At 37.3% G+C, this 10,708-nt stretch overlaps 3 protein-coding genes across 5 annotated transcripts; 2 read left to right on the forward strand and 1 right to left on the reverse strand.

The window, feature by feature from the left end:
• Nucleotides 715-3,437, forward strand: LOC107642666 (tubulin alpha-2 chain). Its single transcript, XM_016346088.2, has 4 exons — nt 715-1,059; nt 1,734-1,968; nt 2,046-2,416; nt 2,514-3,437. Exons 1-4 carry the CDS (start codon nt 967-969, stop codon nt 3,168-3,170), a joined length of 1,356 nt encoding a protein of 451 aa, XP_016201574.1. The 5' UTR covers nt 715-966; the 3' UTR covers nt 3,171-3,437.
• LOC107642671 (cytochrome c oxidase subunit 6a, mitochondrial-like) lies at nt 3,944-7,433 on the forward strand. The gene is made up of 4 exons (XM_016346093.2): nt 3,944-4,218; nt 4,621-4,727; nt 5,192-5,234; nt 6,246-7,433. The coding sequence occupies exons 1-4, from the start codon at nt 4,107-4,109 to the stop codon at nt 6,281-6,283; spliced, it is 300 nt and encodes a 99-aa protein (XP_016201579.1). The 5' UTR covers nt 3,944-4,106; the 3' UTR covers nt 6,284-7,433.
• On the reverse strand, nt 7,141-10,307 carry LOC107642664 (uncharacterized protein DDB_G0290685). Of its 3 annotated transcripts, none has more exons than XM_016346083.2 (3): nt 10,131-10,307; nt 8,636-9,641; nt 7,141-8,371 (listed from the first exon to the last, which is right to left on the reverse strand). In XM_016346083.2, the coding sequence occupies exons 2-3, from the start codon at nt 9,578-9,580 to the stop codon at nt 7,376-7,378; spliced, it is 1,941 nt and encodes a 646-aa protein (XP_016201569.1). In that variant the 5' UTR covers nt 9,581-9,641; nt 10,131-10,307; the 3' UTR covers nt 7,141-7,375. The 3 variants fall into 3 exon arrangements, with proteins under 3 accessions (XP_016201569.1, XP_016201571.1, XP_020978565.1); XM_016346085.2 differs by having other exon boundaries at nt 7,141-8,611; nt 8,876-9,641; nt 10,131-10,305; XM_021122906.1 differs by lacking the exon at nt 10,131-10,307 and adding an exon at nt 9,824-9,960.

Consider the following 10,708-nt stretch of genomic DNA (forward strand, 5'->3'; position numbering starts at 1 on the left):
GCTTTGCAGGGTTGCTTTTTGATTCAAGAATGGGGTTTGAAGAACAAGTGAGTGAATAAGGCAGTGACGGTGCTTGGCTCTGGTTAGGGTTTGTTTGCTCTACAACATTACTAATGAAAGAACCATCTATACTTAAATTTCACATAGCCCAATCAATCTCGATACTTGTAAAAAAAAAAAAAAAAATCAAAGGCCCATGCCTTTTAGTCCAGAAAAACCCAACTCACTCCAACGGCTCCACTTGTGAGCTGAGTTAACAGCTGCGGTTCTATAAATTGACAACACACGCCATCTGCCCTCAATGTCAATACCCCTGTTGCTTTTCAGGTCAAGCTTTGAACAGGTCTAGGGAAGAGCCTACACCGTTCTTCTATGATTCTAGCCCACAATAAATCTACACCGTCAACATTTTTAACTATATATCTCAATGGTACTGCAACATGGTATAACAAAGTGCCAGTAAAGGCGACTGGATCATTTGAAAATTTTCCTATACTTTATATTGCATTGTATTACACTATTACTAAACTGATTGTGTCTTGAATTTTTGTTTTTAATTAATGAAGTTAAAAAAAAAACAACAAAAGAAAAAAAAGAAAAGAAAATATTCAGTGTGTAGAATAGAACAACCTGTAAAGTGTAATGTAATGGTCAGATGGCAAAGCAGCAAAAGCAGCCCAATATAAACTTGGGTCAGTGCTAGCGGCACAAAGGTAACCCCGGTGTAATGAGAAGAAATTCAAAAAACGTTAACCGCGGTTAAATTATTTTAAAATGAAAATATGCCTCACAGTCACAGGGACGGCACTCTTCCCCAACCGCTATATAAAAAGAGAGAACCCCAAGAGCCTCAAGCACACTTTCAGCAACAGAGAGGCGTCTTAATACACGCCGCTCTTCTTCTTCTCCCTTCGACTTAGATTTAGATTTAGATCTCCTTATTCGTTGTGTGATTCAACTGCGAAAATGAGAGAGTGCATTTCGATCCACATTGGTCAGGCCGGTATCCAGGTCGGAAATGCTTGCTGGGAGCTCTACTGCCTCGAACACGGCATTCAGGTATTTTCCTCCATAACCATACCACCATTTTCCTTCACTGTTTTTGTCTTTTGCTTCCTTACTTCATAGTTCATAGATCGCTGTGGGTTTACTTTCACTGTATTTTGCGTGGATTGCTGGATCTTCAACATTTGCTGTCATTTGTTTCTTTCTTCCATCTAGATCTTTCAAACTTCAAGTCAAGATTTAAGACATTTGAATCTTCTTTAATCTTGCCGAGTATAACTAATTTTACAGTGTAGATCTAGAGTATATAATTTTGTTTCTCACATAATGCGTTTAGTAGTGCTGTTTTTAGTAGATAGATCTGGAATGTAAATTTAACAAGGCCTGGATTTCTGCTACGTTTGCCACAATTTTTTGAAATATTGCTTTACTTAGGAGTACAAGAGTATTGCCTTTACTATATCAATGAATTATGTATTGGTTATTGACAAAAATGTAGTGGATCTGGATCCACTTTGATCTAAATAAATAAAACATCCATAACTTTTAACATTCTTCAATTAGAATGAGTGGTTGTATAGTTAGTCACTTGGTCTCGACGTGCCGTGCTAACACGAAGATTCTATCAGCATTGTTTTTCTTTGAATACCGGGAACAATTAATTTCTATCCTCACGTTTTCTTTTAAATTAATTGGATCTTGATCATTTTTCTTGTGTGGTCTTTTAGCCTGATGGCCAGATGCCGAGTGACAAGACCGTTGGGGGAGGTGATGATGCTTTCAACACCTTCTTCAGCGAAACTGGAGCTGGAAAGCATGTACCTCGTGCAGTTTTTGTAGATCTTGAGCCCACTGTCATTGATGAAGTGAGGACTGGCACATACCGCCAACTGTTCCATCCTGAGCAGCTCATTAGCGGAAAGGAGGATGCAGCAAACAACTTTGCTCGTGGCCACTATACCAGTAATGCCTCAACAACCTGTGCATTTTCTGTATTTAAATCTAGTTTCATGCTAATACCACTGTCTTTTTAAATTCAGTTGGGAAAGAGATTGTTGATCTGTGCTTGGACCGTATCAGAAAGCTTGCAGACAACTGCACTGGTCTCCAAGGTTTCCTTGTGATGAATGCTGTGGGTGGGGGTACAGGTTCAGGTCTTGGATCCCTTCTTCTAGAGAGGCTTTCAGTGGACTATGGCAAGAAGTCCAAGCTTGGTTTCACTGTGTATCCCTCCCCACAGGTTTCGACATCTGTTGTTGAGCCCTACAACAGTGTCCTTTCAACCCATTCCCTTTTGGAGCATACTGATGTTGCTGTGCTGCTTGACAACGAAGCAATCTATGATATTTGCAGGCGTTCTCTTGACATTGAACGACCAACCTACACAAACCTTAATCGCCTAGTTTCTCAAGTATGATGTTGTTAACACATTTGAAGAAATTCCGCTTAATTGGTTATTTAAATGAGATCATACTCTGACTTTCTCTTTACATTAATAATATTTTCAGGTGATATCATCACTGACTGCTTCTTTGAGGTTTGATGGTGCCTTGAATGTTGATGTTACTGAATTCCAGACTAATTTGGTTCCATACCCCAGGATCCATTTTATGCTTTCATCATATGCACCTGTGATTTCAGCCGAGAAGGCATACCATGAGCAGCTATCAGTTGCAGAAATCACCAATAGTGCATTCGAGCCATCTTCTATGATGGCAAAGTGTGATCCACGCCATGGAAAATATATGGCTTGCTGTCTCATGTACAGAGGTGATGTGGTGCCTAAAGATGTCAATGCAGCTGTGGCAACTATTAAGACCAAGCGCACTATTCAATTTGTTGACTGGTGTCCCACTGGATTCAAGTGCGGAATCAACTATCAACCTCCAACTGTTGTTCCAGGAGGTGATCTTGCCAAGGTGCAGAGGGCTGTTTGCATGATCTCAAACTCCACCAGTGTTGCTGAGGTTTTCTCCCGCATTGACCACAAATTTGATCTTATGTATGCGAAGAGGGCCTTTGTTCACTGGTACGTTGGTGAGGGGATGGAGGAGGGTGAGTTCTCTGAGGCTCGTGAAGATCTTGCTGCTCTTGAGAAGGACTATGAGGAGGTTGGTGCAGAGGCTGCAGAAGACGATGAAGGAGAAGATGGAGAGGACTATTGATTTGGAATTTGAAGTTCAATGTATTTCTTTTCTCAATAGAGTCTTGTTTTGTTACCTTGTCTTTTAATTTTTGTATGCTCTTGTTTACTTAGTTGTCCAATCTATTGGGCTTGGTCTGTTCCAGTACTAAACTTCAATGATTTGAATGTGGCTCTTAGCTAAAATTGTTGTCTATTTTGTGATTGCTAAATCATGCGTTGCACAGTGTGTTGCTCCTGCGATGAAGCAGCTTCGATTATGTGTTAGAAGTTTAAGTGTTTCACCTACCTTCCCAAGAATCAAGATGCATCTCTTACTCTCTAATTTCTAACAAAATTTTTAGGGCTATTTTTTTTTTCATATGGAAAAAAATTGTGTATAATTCATCGTTACGGATAATTAGTGTGTTTTTTATATGGATTAAATTTTTTTAAAATTTTAAGTAATAAATAGAACCCTTAAATTTGGGAAAGTAGAGAAATCTAAGGGTCAGATTTGTATATTCAAAAAAATTTAAAATAAAAAAAATTAAATCTGACCCTCATATTTGCATTTAAAAAAAAAAATTTTAAAATCACAAATCTAACTTTTAAATTTGTGGTTATCAAAAAAAAAATAAAATTAAAATACCACAAATCTGAGAGTCAGATTTATGATATCCATATAAATAAAAAACACATAAACTTTCCACCTTATTTAAAAACATCACCTTCTAGTCTTCTACCTTCCATATTAAAAATACAAAGTAATAAACTAAAATTTAACTTAAAATTTTAAAAAAAAAATTCGAAAATGTTTATAACGATAACATAAAAATGCAATCCTTATTTGACGTATTCTGCTCTGAAACTTTGTCCATATTTACAGGGCTTTCCCTGTTCCTACGGCCTCCATTACTGACAAGTTTAAAACGCATAACAAGATTTCTGTTTCGGTAACATTGGCATTGATTGAGCAATGGCAAGCACCCTCGCGCGGTCCACTCTTAGAACTGCCTTACGAGGAAGCCCTCGTGCCACACCCCCTCCCAAGCGAAATTTCTCTTCTTCTCCTCATCACGATGATGCATGTTTGTTCTCTCTCTCTCTTTCTCTCAACAATAAGATTGGATTGTTTATACGTTCCTGTAATCTTCTCGTGCGTCCGGTTTTAGTTTCTGCATGCATCTCGTTTTTCTCTCAAATCTGGATCGCCAGAACATTTTATGTACTCTCCTTGTGGAAATTACATTGTATTTATTCTGTTGCTGAATTCGATACTGAAGCTAACCTAACCTCAACGTGCTTTTATATAATAACATTTTAGACTGCAGAATCAATGTAACATTCACCTTACAAAATAGGCACAATATTATATAGTTTTCAGTCCAAATCCAATTTAGCTCTCATGAATAATTTCTATGAATTATATTTTCTTTTTTCGTTAAAATGATTTGCTTTGGTTATTGTTTTTCTGCTGTGATTTGTTTCAGATGAGACGGCCAAGTGGGAGAAGATTACGTATCTAGGCATGGCTACATGCTCAGGTTTAGCTTTTTATATTCTTTCAAAAGGCCACCCGCACCATGAAGAACCTCCTGTAAGTTTTTGCTTTCCACTCATCACATGTTATTACCTGTTTTTTTATGAGTGTTAAGTTCAATTTGGCATGAGTTCAGTCACCCTCTGAAATTATACGACATACCATGATCATATTGTTTCATTGTACTAAAATCCAAAAGGGGGATATTTGTGTTTCTTATTGAGTTCTACTTTCTATTAAGAAATTGACCATAAGATTGAAAATCAAGACGGCTTATGGTCTAGGAGTTTAAGTTTTGAAGGATAAAGACGTTTTTTTATCTATGATGATTATAATAAATCTCAATTTTAGGTCAAAGTCTGTGTATGGTTTGTCTGAAAATTTACGTTTACTGCATTCTATTATTTGTTTTTATTAGCTTGTTAGTTACATCTCAAATTTGTTTTAACACATTCATCATAATTCATAAGAATATCCATTTCTTTCTATCTCTAATTTCTTTATTCTCTTTTCTTATGCAGCCATACCCATATTTGCATATCCGCAACAAGGAATTTCCATGGGGTATATCTCTCTCATAGAATGCTTTAATCCGTGTGTCTATGTATATATGTTCTCTAAGCAACTTCCGCAAAAATCATTTATTGGAATTTGGAATTGTTTAGTTTTGGCAATTGGACTTTGTTCAGCAACTTCTGCAAAAAGTCTTTCCTTTTTATCATAAAATTGTAGCTCTTCTTTTAAGAAATTTAATATTCATGAAACGTAAAAGCAGCCTTCTCAATCAGATGTAGAACAAAGAAGAAAGCTGCATATAATAATGTGAAGTTATCGAGTTAATACTCAATTTGACCCATGAAATTTGAAATCGGATTCAATTTGACTTTTAAAATTTCAATGGACTCAAATTGGACCCCGAAAGTTATAATCGTAACTCACATTAAGCCTTGAGCTAATCTCCGTTAATGGTGTTGATTTGGTTAATGGTGTTGATTTGGTACATTAACTTCTTGTAATTTGGATTTCTCACCCAGGTTCTATGTGATCAAGATTTATCAGAGTTTCAAAACCTTGATTGTTGCATCCAAAGCCGTAAAATTTTTAAATTGAACTTGTTATTTTCGTCTTCACGAGGATGTTGTGGAGCCAATTAAACTTCTAGGAGGTCTAGTATGTCTTAGTCACATAGAATCTAAGTGAGGAGTCCAAATCTTAACAAGTTAACATGCAAAATCAACACGCCATTTACAGAAATCAACTTAGGGACTAACGTGAGTTACTATTGTAAATTTTGGAGACTAAATTGAGTCAATTGTAATTTTAGGGGTCAATTTGAGTCTTCAAATTGAATATAACTCGAAGTTATCATATTATTCACTTAGATTTAGATGTGATTTACATATGGAACTTTGAGAGATCATCATGTTTCAATGCCTTAAAGTACACTTTTATGCTTTTGTTACCATTGATTGAAGTTTAGCCAGTTGTGTGCATGTGGTGTTTTGAACAATAGAATAGGACCATTCAATTATCTATAGTTTCTTATTGTAGAAGTGATTCTTCTGTGATAAACAGGTCCAAATGGGCTTTTCGAGGTTAAGGACCACCACTAGGAGGAGCATTCGATTATTGGATTTCGACAACCGAGTGAGGTATTTGAAGGCAGCAGGCAATAGCCTATTTCTTGTCAACGTTTCAAGGAAAACACTGATGGTAGTTTCGTATTATTTTATGGAACTGTTATCTACAACTAGCACTTGACTATATGGTCTTTCTTATTTAATTCAATTTGTTTGGTTTAATTTGTTGAAATTGAAACATAATAAAACGGGTACCATACTTTGTACTTTTTCTCTCACTACTTGGTCAATTCATTCTGCCTCAATTTTAGCTTCTTCAATGAATCTGCTAATATTTTGGAAGTACTTAAAATATAATGTAAATGATATAACAAAAAAAGCTTATAAAAAAATCTGACCGGAACATTGCACAAATGAATTTTCTTCGTGAAAGTATAAGATGTTGAGAAAGCGACTTGCCGTTTTAGCCTGCATTAGCTATTATAGCTAAATTGTCGTTTTATGTTATGTTAGCTGCCGAGTAGCCATCAAGGTAGTGAAAGGCCAACTGTCTAAGCTATTAAGTGGTCTTTACAATCAAATTCGGGTATGTTTGGTTTAATTTTCAAGTGAAAAAGATTAAGTTGAAAGAAAAATCCTGTCACATCTTTTTTGTTCTACTTAGAGATAATATCTTGCTAGTTGCTATGTGCTAGTCTTCAATACCAATTATGCTCGGACCCATTCATAAAGTCACTGGTTGTTGTTACTTCGGGTTTAAGATCGCTGTCTAGTAATAGTAATACCAATGCCTCGTGAGATAAGAATGTTGTTTAGTGTTTCCTTTTTGTAAGGTGAAAAAAGCTGAAAGAGTTCATACTCATAGACTACATATTTTGAAGCAGCAGAAATAAAGCAAATTGATATCTTCTGTGGACAATCTTGCCAATGCAAATTGCAATTAGCAATGATCAAATATAGAAAACAAAAATTTGATACATATTGGTCACGTAAGGAAATCAAAAGAATTACTAGGATTACAAGAAGAAAGCAGAGGATACAATTCATTTATTTAAATTACCATTTTGCAGCAGTGACATCATACCTCCCTTATTTCTGTATTTGTTCCTGGAATGGTTCCCATATCTATGCCGCGCTCTGAGAGTTTGAAGAATCAGAGTTGCCTTGATCATTCTGCTGAGAGTTGCCATGATCATCTGTGTTTGCTGACTCATCTTTCTCTTTTTGTGATTCCCCTGATTCCTGTTGAGTTCCTTCTTCATTTTCACTCTTCTTCTCCTCAACATTGTTCTCATTCTCAACCTTGATTCTGTCAGCACTATTATTCTCAGAGGATGCGTCTTTCTTCTCAGAACTGGAAGAATCAGAAGTATTTACTGGCACATCATGACTATCACCTCCGTTTTCATTGCCATCTGAGTTATTCTGCCCAGCATTGTTACTACTTTCGGAATTTGTTGATCCCTCTGTGTTTTGTTCGGAGGAGTTGGTTTGGTTAGCATTTGTGTCATCATTAGCACTTCTGTTGTCACCGTTTGTGTTGGTCTGAGCAGAACTGATGTTGTCATTCTCCCCGGATTCTGCGCTATTCTCTGACCTGGAGGATTCATCCTTCTTCTCTTCGGATGAAGCATCAGTGGAAGTAAGCTGAACCTCTTGGTCTTGGCCAGCATCTTTGTTCACAGTTACCCCTTCTTGGCTGGAATTGTTGCCGTGGTTTTCACCCTCAGCAGAACTTCCGGATGTGTCCTTGTATTCGCCGTTGGCCGCATTGGTCTCATGAGTTCCTGATGAATCTGTTGAAGCGGAATCAGCTTGTTGCCTCGACGCATCTGACTTAGAATCTTCGGAATTTGTCTGGCTGGTTTCCTCCACGTCGGTGTTTGCATTGTCTCCTGAGGGATTATTCTGCTGCTGCTCATCTGACCCAGCAGTATTGGAACTCTTCTGTGAATCATTTTCTGTCTCAGCCTGATTCTCGCTACTGTTTTCTTGGTTGGTTGTTTTGACAGTAGAGTCATTCACTGATTCTGTTACATTTGGGATTGACTCATTGTTTTCTTTGTTTTCAGCAGTGGAGGCATTATCCCCATCTTGCAGCCTACCTTCAGATGAAGCCACCTCCTCAATCTTTTCATTGTCTTTTTCATTTTCTGTTGCTTTGCTTTCCTCCTTGTCTTCTTCTTTGCTATCTTTCTCTCCATCTTTAGCTTCACTTCTGTCTTGGTTGGTATCTTCATTCTCCTTATTGTCTGTCTTTGTCTCTTCATTTCCTTGTTGATTCTGTTCCTCATTTTTCTCTCCACTTTCTTTGCCCTCTCCCTCAGTTTTGTTATCGTTGCTCTCTTGCTGATTCTTTTCCTCACTTTCCTCAGATGAAGCCACCTCCTCAATCTTTTCATTGTCTTTTTCATTTTCTGTTGCTTTGCTTTCCTCCTTGTCTTCTTCTTTGCTATCTTTCTCTCCATCTTTAGCTTCACTTCTGTCTTGGTTGGTATCTTCATTCTCCTTATTGTCTGTCTTTGTCTCTTCATTTCCTTGTTGATTCTGTTCTTCATTTTTCTCTCCACTTTCTTTGCCCTCTCCCTCAGTTTTGTTATCGTTGCTCTCTTGCTGATTCTTTTCCTCACTTTTCTCTGCATTTACTTTGTCCTCCGCCTCAGTTTTGCTATCTTCATTCCCTTGCTGATTCTTTTCCTCACTTTTCCCTCCATTTTCTTTGTCCTCCGCCTCAGTTTTATTATCTTCATTCTCTTGTTGATTCTTTTCCTCACTCTTCTCTCCATTTTCTTTGTCCTCCCCTTCAGTTTTGTTCTCTTCTTTCTCTTGCTCATTGTTCTCTTTATTTTCTTTGTCCTCCCCCTCAGTTTTGTTACCCTCACTCTCCTTCGTTTCAGTATCACTCTCCTTGTTTACCTTATCGTCATGATCCTCATTTTCCTTTTCCATCATAGCATTTTCGGATCTCTCTTCAGTCCCTTGATCTGCTGAATCCTGTGCGTGCTCAAAATTGTCTTCATTGTTATTCTGCTTCATGCTTTCATCTTCCACACCATTAACATCATCTGGTTTTTTTTGCTCTTCATGCTTGATTTCTTCATCCTCTTCCTCTCTGTGCCTTGCATCTACAACAGAAGGTTGCTCCACATTAGGGGTGAGGTCCTTCCTCCCTAACTTGACAACCTCAGTGCTAATAGATGCTTCCTTGTGGCGGCTGGGTCCGAATTGATAAACCAGCCAGATGCAAAGGGCTAGCACAACACATATTTGTACAGCATGCTTCACCTTGAAGCCCTTGGATCTCGGGCTCCTCTGAGATGACCTGAACATGCCGAATAGTCCTGAATGACGAGCCTCCAAATTTCACCTTCTTTAATATTTTCTCGGAAGCCTGATCAGAGGTGAAGATAAATAACTGATTAGAACGAACCAAGAGTAACAACAAATTAAAAGATTCACATTTAGAATATAGTATGCAGGCCGATCTACAACTACAAATAGCTTAAGCTTACCAGTAAAAAAGATATTTTATTACCAAAATCAAGATCACATACGCGAGGTTAGAACATTTACCAGTGTAAGAATGGGATATATCAATTCATGATTTAAAGTTCAAATCTGAAATCAGTAGCAGAGAACAATGGAAAGAGCAGCATATGCGTATTGAGGAGCCAACTCAGTTCGAGAAATCATAATACAGCAGTATATATGAACATTGAATTGAGCGAGAGACTCACATAATGAAATGCTAAAGGAAGGCATGCTCAAAGTTTAAGACATTCACAGAGATCTAAACTTGTTTATGGAAAAGAAATGGCAAACTGAAGAAGCATCGCAATAACAACAGAAACCATAATAAGTCACAAAAAGACATACTTACCTATAAGAAAGAGGCTTTTGGAGTTTCCCTCAGATGAATTGAATGCTTTTGGATCTGATACCGATGTAGTGTGGACAAGATCTATTTGCAGAGATGGTAATGGCAATGGCAACAAGACCTCACACTCATTTATATATAGCCTTGCAAGTTGAAACTAGTTTAGTTTATTTTTAACTGTTTTTCCCACTAACTTCAAAAGTAGTCCATCAAAACTAAAGAGAGAGAAAATGAAAAAGGTAAAACGACGCCGTCTTTTGAAAATGTTAGGAGCACCGCCATTTAATTTAATTTAAGCACTACGTGAACAAAACCCATGGTGGAATAAAACCAAACACGTGGCTTCTCATAAACCTTACCATAAAACCCTTCCACCGTCAGATTCCCCAAAATTAGGAATGTGCGCGTGTATCTCAGACTTCATATCTGAGAGTTCAAGTCATACGCTCACCCCTTTTTTTCAATTTTTCTCTGCCCCATCAACTACTGTTAAGAAGTAGGAAGGATAACACAGGAAAATGATATCAGTAAATTTTATTTTTAAACATAGAGATACGACATATAGTTTTGTAAATACATTA

This window comes from Arachis ipaensis, chromosome B05 (assembly GCF_000816755.2).
Source record: "Arachis ipaensis cultivar K30076 chromosome B05, Araip1.1, whole genome shotgun sequence".
NCBI lineage: Eukaryota > Viridiplantae > Streptophyta > Magnoliopsida > Fabales > Fabaceae > Arachis > Arachis ipaensis.

What these genes read in the sequence shown, in the direction of transcription:
- LOC107642664 (XM_016346083.2), bottom strand. Translation starts at nt 9,580, where the DNA reads ATGTTCAGGTCATCTCAGAGGAGCCCGAGATCCAAGGGCTTCAAGGTG. An exon ending in ACAATGAAAAGATTGAGGAG is followed by an intron (nt 8,372 to 8,635) that starts GTGGCTTCATCT and finishes AAGATTGAGGAG; the next exon opens with GTGGCTTCATCTGAAGGTAG.
- LOC107642671 (XM_016346093.2), top strand. Translation starts at nt 4,107, where the DNA reads ATGGCAAGCACCCTCGCGCGGTCCACTCTTAGAACTGCCTTACGAGGA. An exon ending in CGCACCATGAAGAACCTCCT is followed by an intron (nt 4,728 to 5,191) that starts GTAAGTTTTTGC and finishes TTTCTTATGCAG; the next exon opens with CCATACCCATATTTGCATAT. An exon ending in CAACAAGGAATTTCCATGGG is followed by an intron (nt 5,235 to 6,245) that starts GTATATCTCTCT and finishes TGTGATAAACAG; the next exon opens with GTCCAAATGGGCTTTTCGAG.
- LOC107642666 (XM_016346088.2), top strand. Translation starts at nt 967, where the DNA reads ATGAGAGAGTGCATTTCGATCCACATTGGTCAGGCCGGTATCCAGGTC. An exon ending in GCCTCGAACACGGCATTCAG is followed by an intron (nt 1,060 to 1,733) that starts GTATTTTCCTCC and finishes GTGGTCTTTTAG; the next exon opens with CCTGATGGCCAGATGCCGAG. An exon ending in TGCTCGTGGCCACTATACCA is followed by an intron (nt 1,969 to 2,045) that starts GTAATGCCTCAA and finishes TTTTAAATTCAG; the next exon opens with TTGGGAAAGAGATTGTTGAT.